This window comes from Dermacentor andersoni, chromosome 2 (genome assembly GCF_023375885.2).
Source record: "Dermacentor andersoni chromosome 2, qqDerAnde1_hic_scaffold, whole genome shotgun sequence".
In the NCBI taxonomy this organism is placed as follows: domain Eukaryota; kingdom Metazoa; phylum Arthropoda; class Arachnida; order Ixodida; family Ixodidae; genus Dermacentor; species Dermacentor andersoni.
The window spans coordinates 229,713,999-229,734,983 of NC_092815.1; the positions used below are offsets into that span (position 1 = coordinate 229,713,999).

General features: G+C 50.1%; 1 protein-coding gene across 1 annotated transcript in view; it reads left to right on the forward strand.

Annotated features, from left to right (window-relative positions):
* The window catches only part of LOC129387073 (uncharacterized), a 258,084-nt gene that overhangs the window by 69,147 nt on the left and 167,952 nt on the right, over positions 1 to 20,985 (forward strand). Inside the window, exon 5 of the mRNA XM_072286230.1 lies at positions 246 to 1,484. Coding sequence (XP_072142331.1) covers positions 246 to 1,484 — 1,239 coding nt within the window. The remainder of the gene's footprint in view (positions 1 to 245; positions 1,485 to 20,985) is intronic.

The window sequence follows — 20,985 nt, forward strand, 5'->3', positions numbered from 1 at the left end:
CGTTCGTAGCTCTCTTAATATGAGACGATTCACACAAATTATGGTGAGAATGGTTAACTTTAGCTGTACGCTATGCGTCTACAAAATTTGTCCGAGCTATTTCAGGGGCCCTTTAATCACTGTTTTAATTTAGTATAACCACAGAGGGGCCAATTATTTCGTGCTCTTCTGCGTAGCTCTGCACATTTCTGTAATGAAAGCTTCATTGGATTGATCTGTAAACTAACGTGACATAATCCTTGCAGACCGAAGGACAAAACACTTCGATGCTCAGCGCGTTCCTCAAGGAGCTCGGTCTACCTTGGCCGAGCAGGTCTTCTGCCACACGACCGCAGCTTCTCGGACTTCTGGTGCGTGCGTCGCTGCAGTTTGGCATGCCGATGTTCTGGGCTTTCTACGTGGGTCGCCATCCTCATAAGTCCTCAGAAAACACATTATACATGACTTTGGACCCACGGTTCGAGCAATGGATCGATGACATCGAGGCACTCAGGAACGAAGATAAAGCGCACGACTACCTGAGGCGCTGCGCGGAAATCGTGGGTGGCAAGGGGCAGTCGTACTCGCGCATGATTCGCCACGTGCTACTAGCGCATGACGCTGTTGTGGAGTTGGTGCGCCTCCGCTGGGGTCCAGACGCCGTGCCTAGGTTCTACAGCTTGAGCGACCCGGACCTTCGCCGGGCAGTGAACGGCCACCTTCCCGACGACTCTCAGCTCTGGCCCGTAGACGAGATTGTCAACATGCAGCCCGATTTTTTCGCTGCCCTGGACGCGACGCACCTGAGCCTGAGTGGTTACCAGGAGCGCTTCAAGCTGTTCCTCGGCGCCTACGTTGTTTGGGTGCTGTCGCCGATGGTGTCACCGTACTTGACGAGCAGCATGCTCGCTGACATGCATCGACAAGTGAGCGAGAACAGCCACCGCTTCTTCAAGTGTCTCGAGTCCATGGCCACGTTATTGCCCCTGGTCAAGTGGCAACTGCACCGAGACGCGCAGGGAGACCTGGCGCCTACTTGGAACATCTTCCGCATGGCTGCGCTCTCAACAACCACCTGGTTGAGCTTCTATAGCGATACAATGAGAAAGCACATGAGGGCCCTCTTGGCGCGAATGGTGGTGAATGCCTTCAACATGACCAACACGTGGGATATGCTGGACAACGCGTTCGCCTACCTGCCCAACGACACTAGCGGCACCTTCTTCGAGCTGTACCGGAGACAAGCCAGCGCGACCGTGGCTTTCTTCAAGCAGTCCCTGAACAGGCCGCAGCACAGCATCTATCACGTGCCGGGAATCGCTAGCCACCAACTTTACCGGCTGCTGGTAGGCCGGCAAGTGACCGTGTATCACTTCCACACATCTGCGCCGCTCTACAAGCCTTGGTACCCGGTATCTGTGGTAGCGGCTCTGGCTGGGACTTTCGTTTCCGGTCAAATCGTCACGCTGATTCGATTCGCCTTCTATTATGGCATGCGCTTTGAGGTGAGCGCACATTTCTCGTTTGTCAAAACCAGAATAAGCCAACAGCCCACAAACGGTAATAATGAGGTATGATAAATGGACTGTATTAAGGGGTTATTGCTAATTCTGGACTGACCTAAAAAACTGCTCTTCACTTATATATGCAGGATACGGTTCTCCACGATCTCAAACCACCTTTAAGATAGCTTTAACTAACGATCATCCATGATGTCATGTGCTCCAGCATGAAGAAGCATTTTAGCAGTAGTAAAATCATAATTACAGGTCCATGTTTGTAGCTAAAAAGCCAGGAAATGAAATAATTGTGTTGGGCCCCTTTGTGAAGTTCAGCTGTGCAAGTTAGGGGTCAGCGCAACGACTGGAAGAAGTAGCTCTGATGTCAGCGTGAACTGACATCATGGATCGTGTACGTGGATGCAGCTACAGTGACGGCTGCATTGGTTGCTTCGGTAGTGAATGAGTGGATCTGAGTACGAATATTTTAACCACGCCGTGCGAGCCTTCGCCAGCGCACATATGATAAAACAAAATCGAAGAATTCAGACAAATATTCCGTCGTAGCGAAAGAGACATCATATGTCCACGTGACTCACAAGTTTGCTATAAGTTGCAATAACGAAAGTATTTTCAAACAGTTTTCAGAAGAATTCGCGCAACTATTACCGGTTGTGTCCTGTGAAATGCTATTACCGGTTGTGTCCTGTGAAATGCTATCAACCAATATATCTGTCAAGACAAAAAAATTCAACGAAGAATATGATAATCCCTAATGTAAAATTTTAGCTCAGCTTTTTTCGTGTATTCGCTTCGCGTTATATTGGCTGGCGCGGATGGTCTGTTTCGTGTGGTACATTGCAAACGGGGCGAAGTGTGTCGCGACTGCCTCGCTAATCGGAAGATCGCGCGTGGATGACATGTTGCCGTCAATCGCAGCAGCCGCAGCAGACAGAGCTCCGCTCGTGCAGCTCTTTGTTTCCATATGTGGTATCGGTGGACGCACTCGTGGCATGCCATCAGTGGACAGACGACGGTGCTATCTCGTAATTGTTGTCGCCGTAGAGCCCGTCTTGTGCTGCACTACGCTTTTCTTCTCGCGCTATCACCATACCCTCCTCCTCCGCTTTCCTCCTCGCGCTCTCTTCGCAATCGTCGTCTTCCATCCCCCGCTGCGCTCCGCGTTCGCTCTTTAATCCTTCACACGCTCGGTTACGCCGAGGGACGAGTCTGACGTGAAACGCAAGAACGGGCGCCTAAGAGCTGCTCCAAAACAAAGTGTCACCGTGGTGTCCACGCTAAATTAGGCGATGTCGATATACGTGTTCCGAAGTATTCAACGAATAAATTTTGATTATAAGCCTCTATTCCATCTTTTTTTCAGCCTTATTATTAGATTATTTCCTATTTAGTCGTGCCGTATTGCACGCGCAATCACGTCAATCGACCTCGAGTCTCCTTGGCCGCCCTGCAACGTATACGTGACTCGTTGCGTTCTTGAGAAGTCTCTGCAGCCACGCTCCGGGGCAACCAAGCAACGTCCCACGTCAACGTCCTGCCGCTTGTAGCAGACACGAGATGAACCACGCATCCGGGCTAGAGGGCCCACGCGAGCTTCGGCCGTCTTCTTGGCGTGGCTGGCGCGTGCTTTGGCGATACGAGATTCACGGGCGTCGACGCTCACTGGCCCGCCGAGCGCTTGCATTTCCTCTCTTCAGCGTCGACAACTGTCATGCGACGCGGTGGTATGTTGCCGCTAGGAGCCCCTCAAACACTTCAGTGCTTACGGAGCCTACATGTAGGCTCCCAAACCACGCTGGGGCTGCGTCAAGGGCGGCGCGCAGATTTCGCGTCCACGCAACAACGACCGCCTGCATGCGCAATCACACGTGCTTCTCCGACCCAGCGCTTTTTATCATGGGCACCTGTAGTCGGGTACAACTTTAGAAAAAAGGGGAGGCCCTGATGACCGAAGCGCCACAGCCGATTTCCTGCGCGACTGTCCCGCTCAAGAAACTGTGCTTCTAAAACGCATAATTCTCGGTACAAATAAATATTCTGATGACTGGTTTGGTAGAGCTCTCGTGACTGGAATGCACATGCCGTATTACGAGAGAAAAATAACCCCGTGCCATCTACAACGCTGCGCGTCGTCTGCTTTTTAGCTTCATTGCAAGGGACAAAAGCAGAAAGAACAGCTCTGCATGGCTTTTGCGCTGGTTTACATGTACACGGCGCATTTACTACTCGTTTTCCGAGTTAAAATGAATCAGTTGCTATTTAACAAGTACTTAAAAGAAACAATGCAGTTATCTAAACCATTACGTGCCTGGGACGAGAAGACGATCGTGGCAGGAAAGGTACAAAAATGCTTCATTTGTCGTTTTAAATAAATACTCTTGGTTTTAAATAGCAGAAGATTTGTACTTCCGTGTGTGTGTGTTTTCATAAACTTGTTTTCAAGAATGTCATAGGTTTCTTTCTTCGTTCCTTTTCGCTTTATTTTTTTTATTTTTTGCAAGCCTGCAGTCTCACCAGTTCGCGAAGCGTAGCGTCAGCGATTCTCGCTGCAATCTTTCATCGCCGTATCACAGCCCAGAACAAACGCACGCAGCACAAATGAAGCATCGTACGCTCGAAATAACGTTTCCGGCATGACAGACCACCACAAGCAGATTTGGAATTCATTCTGACGAGGGGCAGACGCACACGACTGACGTGACTTAGCTCGGTTAGAAGCGCGGGCGGCCATCTCCATCGGCGGGGTTACCGGCCATCCGGCTCGTGACGTCAGTCTAAAGCGCGCGCCAATTGGTGCAGGCTCGTGTGCATCCGCCTTGGAGGAGTAAACGCCCTTTTTTCTAAAGTTCTACCCGACTATACGCGTAATGCGCGCCGGTGGACGCGCCACCGGTGGCGGCCTTGCGCAGAACACACGGTAGAGGAGCCAGCCGCGCGCCGTAGTTTGTTGTGTCGTTGATAGTGCTTCTCTGTCTTATTCGCGTTTTCAGAGAAAGATAGGCAACACCCTTCGCATGTGTGGCGTGGCCAAAGCTTCAAGTAATATGCAAGAATTGTTGCAGGGTGGGGGTGTGCAAATACCGGCGCAAACATGCCGGCGATACGGTTCTAATCATTCCCCGCAAAGCCTCATCAGCGGGGGCAGCGGTAGCAATCAATCGTCGCTTTGGCGGGTAATTTCTTGCTCTCATCCTTTCCTTTGTCACATTGGTGTTTTTTTTTTCACTCGATCATAGACGCGTACGTAAGCGACGAAGTTCGTGTGCAGTGCAGAATGCGGTTTAAAGGCATTTCGCTAAAGTTCGGTATGTCGTTTCCCACTTATATTGTTTTCCGCTTATTTGCCGCGTTGCGCTAGCTATGCAGCATGACTGCGCGAGCGCGTAGTGTTGCATGTTAAAGCTACTGAAGTTTGCAAGAACTGAAATTGTTGGTCTTATGTGTCCCGGTAAATCTTCACACTAGCTGTCGCGCACTTCATGTTTTTGCATCTATTTTATGAATGGCTTCGCGCACGCTTAACTGTTGCTAGTTGCTTTATGCGTAACTCTTGGTGATTCTTTTGAGCTGTGAGGTTGTCACCCTGCCTCGTTTGTAAAGGGTCTAAATCACGCTATGTCTTAGCGGAACGATACCTTAGTAAGTGCTTCATTAACAGCTTTATTCTTTTCGCCGGAGGGCATCTTAGATATTGTGCTTTTTCGGAAAATGTGTTCAGAAAATGGGTAGTTCAGGGCGAGAATTGCTAATATTTGCTTCATATGGTATTTTTGTTCAATTTTTCGCTGAAAAGTTCGCGTCACGTTTGGGAAGCCATCACACCTCGATCCTGTCTGAGCAGACTGAACACGCCGAGTGATTTGTTCGTTTCACAACGTAGTCCCTTCTTGCATGCGAATTATGTACTCAGTAAGGAAGTGCTTTCTTTCCCATATACAACATACATTTGAATATGGACAGGTCTTGAGCAAAAAGCTGCGTCAGCAGCTTGACTAAGTCCTAAAACCCATTTTATGGCAGCAGCAGGGGGAACAACAGTGCATGTGGGAATGATAACAATAAAGCAGAATACGGCGAATAAAATAACGCAAAAGAAACAAACACAAAAATTGATAAACCAAAGCAAGTTACTTAGCTTGCATACTAAGAAATCAGCAGTATGGAGAGAAAAAAAAAGGACGCTCAGATCAGTCACTCAGATCAGCCATGCATACTAGCAACAGATGATGTTGCAAAATAATATTGTGATCTACAAGTACAAAGTATTAAGCATAAAACAAGCTCTAGCAGCAATAATAGTCATACAGACTAGTTAACGAAGACTGTAAAGCATCGATATCATCTGCGATCAGTGTGTTAAGCAGGACAGGCAGCGTATAAGCAATCATTTGCTTTCCATAATTAGTGCGCGGGTGCATTACGTACCAATATTGTGGAGATCATGTTTGATAATGGCGTATGTTCTGTTTAAGGTTAGCTATGGAACGGATACAACAATTATTCGGTTTATACTCCCTAACTATGCACGGACTAACCTGTAAGTGTATAAATTATGCGCTTTGTGTATTTTCAGTTCTTGGAAAAGAGGTTCACTTGGGGAGTCCCATGGTACATCACATGTCACACGGAGAATTTTTTTCTGAATGATAAATAATCTACCTATATTTGTGACAGATGTGGTACCCCAGACAAGGCAACAATAAATAATTCAGATGACTGATGAAAAGGGAGTTATATATAAGCATTTCTTACAGGGCGTGGAAGGCACCTAAGGGAGAAAACCAGTCCAACTATCTGTGAAAGTTTATAGACAAGCGATAATATGTGGCTATTCCATGACATATCGTGGTCGAAAATGATCCCTAGGCTCTTAACTGAGCTCACTAGTTCAATTTTCTCCGAATTAAGTGTGATGTCAGCAGGCAGCGTAGCGTTTTTGTTCTTGGCTTGGCATAATATGGCTTTAGTTTTATTAGTATTAATTATGAGACCATTTTTAACGGACCACACATGTAGTTTGTCTAGTACTGCATTAGCAGACCTTAACAAGTCTGAGGTATGATGAGACGAAAACAGTATCTATAGTGTAGTGTCATCAGCATAGATGATCTATTTGGTGTCATTGTCAATCTTGACAATATCATTAACGCAGATATTGAAAAGGAGAGGGCCAAGTAGGCTCCCTGGCGGCACTCCTATCAACTGAGAAGAGAGGTTATTTACGTGTGTAAACTGAACTCTGGAGTTAAGATATGATCTAATTAAGTCGAGGGCGACGCCGCGAATTCCATAGTTAAGCAATTTATTGAGTAGAAGTGCATGATGATTAATGTAGTCAAAAGCTTTCGTAAAATCTATTAACACTGCAACTGTGAGCAAGCGCTCTTCGATGTTATTGAGAATAAATTCTTTTTGATCCAACAAGGCAAGCTGTCTTGACCGGTTTTTACGGAAGGCGTACTGACAGTCAGTTAAGAGGTTTTTATTTTCCAGAAATGTAGAAAGACGTTTAAATAAAACCTTTTACAGGCCGTTTGAGAAGACTGGCAAAATGGATATGGGCCTGTAATTAGTCATAAGAGTCCTGCCACCACGCTTGAATAACGGGATTACTTTAGCGACTTGCATTTTGTGCGGGGAGACTCCGGTATCGAGGCATAAGTAGTATATGTATACCAGCAATGGGGCAACAATGTCTAGGGCATACTTAATTGGCTTTATCTGCAGATTATCTACATCCAGGCTACGGCTGTTACTCTGAGTTCACCAACTGAATTCTTTCTTACTAACGCTGTAGAGGCTAAACCCTGCCTTGCTGCCAGCGCTCATCTACTCTGACTAGCGCTGTTCTACCTTTAAATATATCATGTGGCACCTATCTCTAGTAAAATTAAAAATAAAGTACTCAAAAGGTAGTCATACTTTAGCTTTGTACGTTTTCAAGCAGCTCCCTTGGAGAATTTAAAATTGCAACTGCAGCGGGAGCGGCAGTTAATCAGCGTATGCAGTAGAATTGCATCGGTGGTACAGCGCTAACACGGGCTTTTATTAACCCGTGCGTTTGGTGACTTCGTTGACTAGTGTACGCGTTTTCATCAATAAATTCGCAATTCCTCTTTTTGAGCCGACTTTGACTGCGCTTATATAGCGATGTCACAGGTATTCATCGGCAGAAAAATCGCAACGGCATATGCAGACATCGCACCATGTGGATTTGTTTGATATAAGTCTGCATTAACGACGGGTGCTTACTATTGAGGTACAGAAGCAGCATTACGGCAAGGCTAGAATTAAAAAAAAAACGATCGAGACATCGCATTACTCAACAAAGTTTATCGGCTAGTTAACATGAGCTCCACTTCATGTAAATGGGGTTCGTGGCGTTTGTCTGTGGGACACATCTGGCACGTATGTGGACCATATGTTTCCACAAACACCGGTAACGTCGTGTTCATGCCCGCTCCCACAGAGGTCAGCGTCTTCCCTACAGCTGCCATCGCAGAAGAAGCAGTCTGGCACCCAAACAAAGGAGAAATCGCAGCCGCGAACTTCCGCCATCCTTGCTGCAAAGGGTTGTCGTCTGCTACTACTCCCGCGTGTACTGTTGGAAGCGTCCGCTAGGTGGCTTTCAGTGGCGCCTTTGTAGGCGGTGCACGAGGCGTATAGATACTGGAGCCCTCCCTTCTGCCGTTGCTAATGGCTACCTACCGATCCTAATGATGATGATGTTGACGTTGATGATGGCATGCCCTTTCAAACGGGGCGGTGACAGTCACCTAGCCTGCTTGAGATGACGAGGCGGGTTACATATGCTTTTCAGTCTACTTTTTTTGTAGAGTGCAGCCCTCAAGCGCCCATTACTATGTATAGCGTCGGCGTCGCTCGGCGGAACCGAGTGAATGAGCACAGCGGGTGATGAAAGACTGTGAGAGCGAAGACAGCGCGAGGAGGAAAGCGGTAGAAGAGCGTGCAGCGGAACCATGAGGCGAAAAGTGGAGAAGGAGGGCATGGCGATAGCGTCAGAAGAAAAGCGTAGTGCCACTTGAGGTGGGCTCTGAGGCGAGCATTGCTTCGAGATGGCACCAAACTAGCGTGCCGTCGTTTGTGCACCGATGACGCCATCGATGATGCCCATTTAGTCCTATCAATCTCTTCCCTGATTGTTTTTCACCATTAGCTGTATTCTCGGCACGCGCGGCGGCTGCGCGGCCGCCATTATCCGCCGTGCTGACTCGGATTCGCTGTCGAGAGGTCACGTGTTTTGGCATTTTTGCCGGGAAGCGGAAGCTTTGCAAAATTTAATTTAATTTTTTCATCCAGATGACGAAACCTGACGTGAGCTGCAAATTTTATCGACTATTACTATAGTCTGGTACTTTAGCTATATTGCGATGCTTGGAAAAGAAAGTGAGGAAGAAGCCCGTGCAATGCATCTGCAATTTCGCGAATTTGTGGTGGCGGTCGATGGTTAGCCACCACATAAGCTGGTTATGAAGGCATATCCCGTGAGGAGCGTCACATGTAGGAAGGGCTGTTTCGTAAACGGTCATTTCACGTTGTGTGCCGTTGCGCTGGGTTGCCATTGCAGATACATTCCGCCATAATTTGTGGTGTGACGAACCCCGCGAATTATGCTATGAGCGATTATATGCACTGGTGGCCGATAGGCATGTGTATAACCGCATTTACCCCGTCGATGGCTTGTACGTAGCACACGAAAGAAACGAGAAACGTTTTCCAAGGAATATTCGTACGCTTTGGGCCAAATCGTACAAACCGGCCGATGTGTCAATGGTCGGGCACGGGAACATTAGCGATCTTTCGGTAATTAACGTCCATTTTAATTGTCTATGCATTGTAACTCCTGTCCCGGTAAAGCAATCCTTTCCAGCATTCAGATTCTAAGCAGGAGTGGGAATGCGCTGGCCAGGGAAATCATGGAGGCATTTCATGTAAAGAAACAAAGTGTCTGTATTAGCGATACGTTGGTTGTATTGTGTGCTAAAGAAAATGAGATTTTAGAAAGGATGCTGTAACCTGCACGCTATGTGATATGACGCATTTGTGGCTTCATGGGCAGCGCGCTTGCGCAGTCTCGTTCTGTTGTAAGCAGGCAATAAAAATTCTCAATAAAAGAATTAGTCGCGAGTAGCGCGTGTCTCCTGCGTAGGTGTCTTCTCTTGAAATGGTATTTATTTATTAGCGTTCAGCCAATTGTGTTACTGAGGAGGAAAATAGGTTTGCTTTATCAAGAAGGTTATGTCCAGTGCCTACATTAGCTCCAATTCACACAGCCGTCAAACGTTCCTTCGCGTCACCGTCAGATATATATATATATATATATATATATATTGTTGCGTGTGGAAAGACACAGACAGAAGAGGCTATTTACAGGCAATTTACACTGGAGCCGGGCAGCCAGGCCGACACTCGCTCGCGCCAGGGGCACCGACCAACTTCATCGTCGTTCTCGTGACGGCTCGTTTCTTGAGCATCGCTCGATGATATCGTAACACTACCCTCTCGGCAGCATAAGCACCGTCACGGTGCTTTAAATGTCCAAGGCGCATGGAGAGTTGTAGGGCTTGAGTCGGGCGACGTGGACAATGTCACTGGTTGTCACAGCGGAGGACGTAGTGGGCGTGGCTAGAACGATTTCATAGGTGACATCGGTCACTTTGCGGAGCACGCGATATGGACCTGTGTAACAAGAAAGGAGTTTTTCACATAGGCCAACTTTACGCGAAGGTGACCAAAGCAACACGAGGCTGCCGGGCACAAAATGGACATAACGTTGACGGAGGTCGTAGCATTGCTTCTGCTTGTCTTGAGACACTTGTAGACGAGCGCGCGCAAGTTGGCGAGCGTGGTCAGCATGGGCGATTGCGTCACGGGCATAATCGCTAGTTGAAGCTGTGGCGGACGGAAGCACAGTGTCCAGTGGTAGCGTTGGTTCGCAGCCATACAAGAGGTAAAACGGGGAAAAGCCAGCAGTTTCGAGACGGGAAGAGTTGTATGCAAAGGTAATGTAAGGTAGAGCCAGGTCCCAGTCACGGTGGTCGTCGGAAACGTATTTGGATAGCATGTCTGTAAGGGTGCGGTTCAAGCGCTCAGTGAGGCCGTACGTTTGGGGATGGTAGGGGGTGGAAAATTTATGCTGCATTGAGCAGGCACGCATGATATCGTCGATGACTTTGGCCAAAAACGTACGGCCACGGTCTGTTAGCAATTGACGCGGAGCACCATGCACCAAAATAATATCATGTAGGAGGAAGTCCGCAACATCAGTTGCGCAACTCGTCGGAAGAGCACGGGTTACGGCATAGCGGGTCGCGTAGTCCACCGCGACTGCAACCCACTTGTTCCCTGATGTAGATTCCGGAAATGGGCCGAGAAGGTCTAAGCCGACACGATGAAAGGGCTCGGCAGTGATGTTGAGCGGCTGCATGTAACCAGCGGACAGCTGGTTACCTGCAGCTGGGAAGGCTTCTTGCGTCGTTGGCAAACTTCACAAGCGGCGACGTAACGTCGTACAGAACGGGCAAGACCCAGCCAGAAAAAACTGCGACGTACACGGTCATAGGTTCGAGATACGCCGAGATCTCCCGCCGTTGGTGCGTCGTGAAGCTCTTCTATAACGGTGGAGCGGAGGTGTTTAGGTTTTACAAGGGAGAACTCAGAGCCGTCCAGATGAAGGTTACGACGGTACAGAGTACCGTCGCGGAGGACGAAGAGGCGTAGAGTAGCATCGGCCGGAGAGTGCTCAAAACGGTCGATGAGTGCTCTGATGTAGGCGTCACGGCGTTGCACGTCGGCGAAATGAAGCAGCTGTGACACAGAGAATACGCAGAATGCACTGGCAATATTAGAGGAGTCAGAGTCGCCAACAGGGTAACGCGACAACCTGTCAGCGTCTTGGTGCAGGTGGCCAGACTTGTACACAACGGCATATGAAAATTCTTGTAGCCTCAAAGCCCATCGACCAAGCCGGCCTGTAGGATCTTTTATCGAAGAGAGCCCGCAGAGAGCATGATGGTCAGTGACTACGGAAAAAGAGCGACCGTAAAGGTAAGGACGGAATTTCGAGACCGCCCAGACAACAGCAAGGCATTCTCGTTCCGTAATGGAATAGTTGCGCTCCGATGGTGCTATGAGGCGGCTTGCATAAGCAATAAAGTGATCCTGGCCACGCTGACGCTGGGCTAAGACGGCACCTACGCCGTGACCGCTGGAATCTGTACGCAATTCTGTAGGGGCATCAGGGTCGAAGTGGGCGAGAATGGGTGGTGAGGTTAGAAGAGTGACGAGACGAGAAAAGGCGGCGGCCCCTCCAGTGCCCCACCAGAATTGTACGCCTTTCTTCAAAAGATTTTGCCTTTCTTCAAAAGTTTTGTAGGGCATAGCCCTACAAAACTTCGAACGTCTGCGGCTGTCTTCGGAACCGGAAACTCTCTGACAGCGCGAGTTTTGTCAGGATCAGGCTGTGCTCCGGAAGCGTCAACGAGGTGGCCCAGAAGATTAATTCGCCAGTGGCCAAAACGACATTTGCCAACGACATTTTGGCCGGTGGCTAAAACGACGGCCATCGAAATGGTGGTTGCTGATGGATCGGGAGGCGTCGTGGAGAAAGCTGGCGAACAGGTGGCCTCGAGTTCGCGGCGAACAATACGGGTGCCGTCGTCACAGGTGGTGGTCTGACGTGGTCGACCCTCACATGTCGACGTAGCAACAGTGTTTGGTAGCCGCGTGATGTGGTGTGAGATACGGCGGCTCTTAGCTTGTTCAGGGCGACGGCATTCTTTGATGATGGCGTCGATAGTCGAGACGTTGCCGAAAACAAGCAAATTGAAAGCGTCGTCGGCGATGCCTTTTAGAATATGTGACACTTTATCGGCTCCGGACATAGCATCGTCAGCTTTGCGGCAAAGAGCCAAGACGTCGAGGATGTAGGAAACGTACGGCTCCGTAGATGACTGAACACGAGACGCAAGAGCCTTTCTCGCGGCAGCCGTGCGCCCAATGGGGTCGCCGAACAGTTCCCGTAACTTCTCTTCGAAATTGTCCCAACTGGTTATCTCGTCCGCATGCGTTTAGTGCCACGCGCGTGGGGTGCCGCCGAGATAAAAGATGACATTGGCGAGCATAATCGTTGGGTCCCACCTGTTATTAGCACTGGCGTGTTCATAGAGTTTGATCCAGTCGTCAACATCCTGGCCCTCCAGGCCAGAGCACACACCTGGGTCGCGATGTGGGGCGACGTGACGATTGGAGCAGTGGGACAAGCCGAAGCCGTTGCAGAGGTGGGCGCGTCACCGGGAGGCATGGTGACAAGCTCGGTGTGCCGACCACTTCTGAGTTCCGTGGTGAGGACGGGGATCGCTTACCTCCACCGGAATGTTGCGTGTGGAAAGACACAGACAGAAGAGGCTATTTACAGGCTATTTACACTGGAGCCAGGCAGCCAGGCCGACACTCGCTCGCGCCAAGCGCACCGACCAACTTCATCGTCGACCTCGCGGCGGCTTGTTTCTTGAGCATCGCTCGATGATATCGTAATATTATATATATACATATATATATATATATATATATATATATATATATATATATATATATATATATATGTATCCATATATTGTACTGGAGAAGAACGAGCAGCAGGCACTGCTTCGAGAAAAACGACGATGACGAGTGGTTGGAAGCCTTGTGGCTGTGTTGCCGAAGCTCTGTGTCCTCTCATTGTGGTGCTCTGCAATCAGAGCGTTTTATGCATTGAACTATAACGCCTCTTGACATTTGGTGGAGGTGCTGGGCCCTTCGCAAACCTGGAACTCCGCAGCCGTACGCTCACTACCGTTTCTGCGATGCCTCAGGACGCCGCGCAGCCCGATTCACCCCTGGCATCGCCTGTCGTCTGCACCGGTGCTCAACGCCAACGAGATCCTCCGGTCTTTAGCGGCAACGACGACCATAACGTGGAGGATTGCCTCTCGTCGTACGATCGCGTGAGTGCGCATAACAAATGGGATGACAAAGCTAAACTGAATAACGTCATCTTCTATCTTTCGGGAGTCGCTTACCTCTGGTTGCGGAATCATCAATCGAACCTTTCCACCTGGACAGCATTTACCCATTCTTTACCAAGTCTTCGGTCGCCCTGCTGTGCGCAAGCTTCGCGCAGAACAACGCTTGCGTGGTCGCGCTCAGAAAAAGGGTGAAAACTTCACCAGCTACATTGAGGACGTAGTTGACATTTGCGGCGCATAAATCCCGCCATGCCCGACTCTGAAAAGATCAAGAATGTCATGAAGGGCATAGAGGATGACGCCTTCCAAATGCTCTTGGTGAAAAATCCTCAAACGATTGACGAGGTCATTACACTGTGCCAGAGCTACGATGAGCTCCGCAAACAACGCCTTACTACGCGCCGAGCTGCCGCGCCCGAGGACACGATTTCGGCTTTAACTGACAGTTCTAGTGCTGCTCCCGCCCACTCTTCGTTCCTTGACCAAATGAAGCAACTCGTTCGCGAAGAAGTCGCGTGCCAACTTTAACTGCTGCCTGCTACCCAGTCGTCTGAGTCCTCTTTGTCCCCAGAACTCCGACGCGTCAGACATGAACAAGTCAGCGACCCACTACCTCTCGCTAATCAGCCACCTTCAGCGCCGGTTCCGCTCACGTACGCTGCCGTCGTCGCCAGGCCACGACCACCGTCTGAAGTTGCGCACTACACCCCCACAAGCGGCTTCTACGCCTCGCCTTCTCCAGCTGCGAACTACTTGCCCAGAAGCGGCTTCTGCGCGCCTCCGCAGCCCCTACGCCCAGCTCAGAACTGTTCACCGCTACCTAGGCCCCATGTTGATAATCCGTGGCGTACCCAAGACAACCGGCCGATCTACTTCGCGTGTGACTTTGCTGGCTACGTGGCACGGTTCTGCCGCCGCCGGGGTTGGTATCCTCCCGATACTGCGAGATGTCAAGGGAATGCTCCTGACTCCCAGTCCCGCTATGCGCCACCAGTTCCGCACGTCGCTTCTTCATCTCCTGTTCCCCGAAGCTTCAACACTCGTCGGTCTCCATCTCCCCGTCGACGTTCCCTCTCTCCCATCGTCCGCCGCCCTCCAGCTGTGGAGGAAAACTAAAAGGCGCAGTTCCGGAGGCAAGAACTGCGAAGTCTTCAAACTGCTCAAGCCATCGTTTATTCCCTACGAACGCCATTGAAGTTTTTGCCGAAGGTGTCGCCGTTCACGCGCTTGTCGACACGGGTGCCGCACTGTCCGTGATTGCCGACCAGCTTCGCCGTACGCTCCGAAAAGTCGCGATGCCGTTTTCTGTCATTTCGCTACGCACAGCACAGGCTGAGCCAATTGAGCCCTTAGGAACATGTACCGTCCGTGTCGCCATACAAGACAGTTTACACCACATTGAGCTTGTTGTTCTTCACCGCTGCTCTCATGCCATCATTCTAGGATGGGTCTTCCTCTCATCTCATCACGCTGTTATTGATTGTGCTCATGCATAACTTGCGCTGACTCCATTTTGCGGCAATCCTTCTGAAGATTTGCCTCCACCTTCTGCTCGGGTGTTCGTCGCTACCGACGCTGATATCCCTTCTTTCTCTACTGCCCTTGTGCCCGTTTCCTGTGCTGCTTTCTCCAATTCCACAGTTCTTTTCAGGCCATCTCAACTTACTGCACGCCGTCATCCCTTCTTGCTTCCCTTTGCCCTCCTTCCCTTTCGCAAGGGCTCCAGCGCACTTTACGTTTCGAATCCGTTTTCGTGTCCATCAAGCTTACATCGTGGCGAGTGCCTCGGTTTTGCTGATGAATTCGACACGAGCTCTGTGTACGATGTGCCTGATAACTCGACTCCTCTTCACGTTGACGCCATCGCTCTCCCTGTCTCTGCCCCTGCCCCGCCTGCATGTGACCGAACGTTTGCTCCATTTATTGATCCTAACCTCACTCCGAGTCAGCGCACGCAGATCGTCGACCTCCTTAACCGATTTCTAACTTCTTTCGACCTCCAAAAACAATGTTTAGAACGTACTTCCACAGTCGTTCATCACATCTACACCGGCAGCTACGCGCCTCTACGCCAACGTCCATACCGTGTGTCCGCGACGGAGCGCCGTGTCATCGATGAGCATGTAGGAGACATGTTCCGACGCGGCGTGATAGAGCCATCACACAGTCCCTGGGCTTCTCCGGTAGTGCTGGTCAAAAAGAAAGATGGAACTATTTGTTTTCGTGTGGACTATCGACGACTAAACAAGATAACCCGGAAAGATGTCTATCCTATTCTCCGTATCGACGACGCACTGGACTGCCTCCAAGGCGCTAAATTCTTTTCGTCCTTAGACTTCCGATCCGGCTATTGGCAGGTGCCCGTGGCTGACGCAGACCGCCCAAAAACAGCATTTGTTTCGCCTAACGGCTTATATGAATTTACCGTGATGCCCTTTGGCCTCTGTAATGCGCCTGCAACGTTTGAAAGAATGATGGATAACATCCTCCGGAGCCTCGAATGGCAGACATGCCTTTGTTATCTCGATGACATTGTCATCTTTTCCCCGGACTTTTCTTCTCACCTGTTCCGACTCAAACGCGTGCTCACTTGTCTTGCCGATGCTGGACTTCAGCTCAACTTAAAGAAGTGTCGCTTCGCCGCCTGGCAGCTAGTCATCCTTGGTCACGTTGTTTCCAAAGATGGTGTGCTCGCAGATCCAACCAAACTCAAAGCCGTTGCTGAATTCCCACGACCAAAGACCACAAAAGAACTCCGCAGCTTGATCCGATTATGCTCCTATTTTCGTCGTTTCATCCGCAACTTCGCCACCATAATAGCGCCTTTCACGCAGCTTCTCGCGGGTAACCACGACCTCTTGGCCTGGCCGCCAGGTTGCGATGCCGCATTCACGACGCTGCGTCGTCTTCTAACCTCACCCCCCATACTCCGATATTTTGACCCAAGCGCACCGACAGAAATACACGCGGATGCCAGTGGCGTAGGCATTGGCGCTGTTCTTCCACAACGCAAGACTGGCTTCGATGAATACGTTGTTGCCTTCGCTACCCGCGCACCCACGAAAGCGGAAGCATACTATTCCGTTACAAAAAAAGAATGCCTGGCTATCATTTGGGCCACAACTAAGTTTCGTCCTTACCTCTACGGCCGCCCGTTCCACGTCATCACGGACCACCATGCACTCTTCTGGCTGTAGTCCTTGAAAGATCCTTCAGGCCGGCTCGCTCGATGGGCGCTTCGCCTCCAAAATTATGATATTCGAGTGCTGTACCACTCTGGCCGTAAACATTCAGACGCGGATGCCTTGTCTCACTCCCCAGTGTCAGGCCAGCCCAATCATCAGAAATTACGAATATGCAAGTCCTCCCTCACCTCCACGGATATGCTTTCGGAGCAGCAGAAGGATCCAGGGATTCTTGCTATGCTGGCTTTTTTGTCAGACCCATCAGCGCCTTCTACTGGCCGTACATTGCGTCGCTATGCACACCACTTTGCTGTTCGTGACGGGCACCTATACCGCCGTAACTACCTCTCGGACGGGCGCAAATGGTTACTCGTGGTTCCTCGGCATCTATGTTCGGACATATCTGCACCGTTTCACGATGACCCGCAATGCGCACATGCAGGAGTACTAAAAACATACGCGCGCCTGCGAATTCGTTATTACTGGCGCGGGATGTACCGATTCGTCCGCCAATATGTCCGCTCCTGCCTCGCTTGCCAACGCCGCAAGAATGCCCCTCATGCCTTAGCTGCTCCACTGCAGCCATTGCCTTCTCCAGTACGAGCCTTTGACCGGGTCGGAGTTTATCTTTATGGGCCCCTTCCGAGTACTTCAGATGGCAACCGCTGGCTGATGGTGGCGATAGACCATCTCACACGCTACGCCGAAACTTCGCCTCTGCCCAACGCATCTGCGCGGGATGTGTGTGTGTGTGTGTGTGTATGTATATATATATATATTGTTACGCCCACAAAAGGCGTTACTTCGAAGCCGGGTAGAGTTAGAAGCGATGGCCTTGGTCAACTGAGCGCCTGTCGAGACTCAGCCAGCCAGCCACACGTCGTCGTCCTCGTTCACTAACCTTCGGTGCCCCCACATACTGTTTGTTGAAGCGTGAACCCACTATGCACCTAAGCGCTGTCACATTCGTGAACCCACTATGCACCTAAGAGCGTCACATTTCCCTCCGCGCAGACGAAGCCCGCCGGGCAAGTCAAACAGGCTGTCGAGAAATAAAGGGCTTTAAACGGGCGACATGCGAAAGTTCAGTCTTTGCTGACCGTCGGCCATTTGATGTGAGACGTGCTATGCGGTAGGTTAATTCGCTGATGCGCTCCGTAATAACATAGGGTCCAACATAGTGGGCCAGCAGTTTTTCACATAGTCCACGTTTCCTGGTTGGTTTCCAGAGCAACACTAAATCACCAGGGTCATATATCACGTGTCGGCGTCGGCGGTCGCAGCGTGCCTTCGAGCGGTCTTGTGAAACAAGAGTGCGTAATGAAGCAAGTCGTCGGGCTTCTTCAGCAAGACAGACTGTCTCTGATATACAAAGATTATCGTGGCTGGAAAACGGGAAGATAGTGTCTAGTGTATAACGAGGCGGACGAGCGTAGAGAAGAAAGAAGGGACTGTAGCCCGTAACTTCATGCTTTGAGGTGTTAAATGCGTACGTAATGAAAGGTAGCACGCTGTCCCAGTTCTTATGATCTGACTCGACATACATGGACAGCATGTTAGTAAGAGTTCTGTTCGTGCGTTCCGTAAGGCCATTTGTTTGGGGATGATACGGGGTGGAATGTCGAAACCTTGAAGCACATAGACGAAGCATCTCTTCGACCACGTCTGCAGTGAACTGCCGCCCACGATCGCTGATGATGACTCTGGGAGGTCCATGTCGGAGAATGACAAAACGCAGCAGAAAAATACACACTTCGGTTGCAGTAGCCGATGGTATTGCAGCTGTCTCACAGTAGCGTGTCAAGTGATCGGCACACACGATAATCCAGCGATTCCCATCGGATGAACGCGGGAAAGGACCGAGGAGGTCGATGCCAACTTGCTCAAAGGGAGAGCTGGGGGGTGGCACTGGATGGAGTTGACCAGGAGGAGCACTCGTCGGACGCTTATAACGTTGACACTCGCTGCAGCTGGACACATACTGGGCGGTCGTCTGGCGCATTTTAGGCCAGTAGAACCTTTCTTGGAGGCGGTAGAGAGTTCGCGCAGAACCCAAATGTCCAGATGTTGGATCGTCATGCATAGCGCGCAAGACGGAGACACGGAGACTCTCCGGGACCACCAGAAGATATCGTGGGCCTGTAGTAGAATAGTTCTTTTTGTAAAGAACCCCATCACGAACACAGAAACGAGTGGATGGTGCTGATTGCCTTGCAGTAATGAGCAGTGGTTCTAAAGTTCTGTCTTTTTGTTGCTCGACCTTGAAGGTATCTATATCAGGAAATCCCGGCTCCAGTGATGCGATATAGCAGTCGAAGTTGTCCGCGTCGCAGTCCGTCGTTGGAAGCGGCATGCGCGAGAGGCAGTCAGCGTCGGCGTGTCGGCGGCCGCTTTTATAAGAAACGGTAAAGTTATATTCCTGTAAACGGAGTGTCCAACGCGCAAGCCGGCCCGACGGATCACGGAGATTAACCAGCCAGCAGAGAGAATGATGGTCTGTCACCACAGTGAAGGGGCGCCCGTACAGGTACGACCGGAAGCGCTGTACTGCGAAAATAACTGCAAGACATTCTTGCTCTGTAACGGTGTAGTTACGCTCGGACTTACTTAAAGAACGACTCGCATAGGCGACGACGTGTTCTTTGGTGTCGACGCGTTGAATAAGGACGGCGCCGATGCCAATACCGCTAGCGTCCGTATGAACTTCTGTGGGAGCCGCATGGTCGAAGTGTCGGAGAATGGGATGAGACGTCAGACGAGACTTCAGCTCACGAAAACTAGCTTCACATTCAGGAGTCCACTCAAAGGGAACGCCCTTCTGGAGGAGGCATGTCAGCGGATACGCGATGTTGGCAAATCCACGAATAAACCGGCGGAAGTACGAGCAAAGCCCTAGGAAACTGCGTAGCTCTTTTACATGGCGAGGTTGCTTGAAGGCTTCCACCGTAGCAGTCTTCGCTGGATCAGGCCGTATACCGTCCTTATCCACTAGGTGTCCCAGAACGAGTGTTTGGCGCTCTCCAAAATGACACTTTTTCGAGTTGAGCACCAAACCCGCTTTGTCCAAGCAGTCTAGCACAAGATCGAGACGTGCGTTGTGCTCACTGAACGTGCGCCCGAAAATCACTACATCATCTAGATAGCACATGCATACTTCCCACTTCAAACCACGCAGGATGTTGTCCATGAAGCGCTCGAAAGTTGCAGGCGCATTACAGAGCCCGAACGGCATCACATTAAATTCAAAAAGTCCATCTGGTGTTACAAATGCCGTTTTCTCCTTGTCTGCCTCGTGCATAGGAATCTGCCAGTACCCCGACCTCAAGTCAACAGACGAAAAGTAAGACGCTGATGAGAGGCAGTCGATAGCATCATCAATACGCGGAAGAGGATATACGTCCTTTTTAGTGATGGTGTTGAGGCGGCGGTAGTCAACACAAAATCGCCATGTACCATCTTTCTTTCTAACCAGGATCACTGGCGCTGCCCACGGACTACAGGATTCTTGGATTACATTCTTATTTAGCATTTCGTGGACTTGGTCATTGATCACCTTGCGTTCCGACGGTGAGACTCTGTATGGTTTCTGTCGCAGCGGTTGGGCAGATCCCGTATCGATGCGATGGTGTATACGAGAAGGAGGAAACAATGGTGGTCCCTCTTGCTGGAAGAAGTCAAACAGTCGGGCATGTTTTAGCAGAATATTCGCCACTTCGTGACGCTGCTTAGTGCTGAGCGACTTGTTTACCATAGTCAGAAATGAGGAGTGCGCCGCAGGGCAGACATTAGCGAAATGGCGCTCATCCGCAGAATCAAGGGCCTCTGTAAGAATGGCGAGCGATAGCACGTGATCTTCATGGTAGGCGGCAAGTTTCAGACCCTGTGGTAGTATTGCAGGTTCACTCGAACAGTTTACGGCCCATAAGTTGGTGCGTCCCTGAACAACTGACAGCGTGCAATACGGTATCAGTACATTCCTCTTGATGCAACTCAGGTGAACGGGCTCCACGGTAGCGTCAAACGTTCCGTCGGTGGTGGGGAAACAGGCGACTGAAACACACGTTGCGGATAACGGAGGCACAACTGTATCCAATATATATATATATTCACAATATATATATATATATATATCACAATATATATATATATATATATATATATATATATATATATATATATATATATATATATATATATATATATATATATAGCAGGCGCGACGGAGAGATGTACGAATAGGCGACCGCACCGGTCACGACGACAGAATGCACGTTT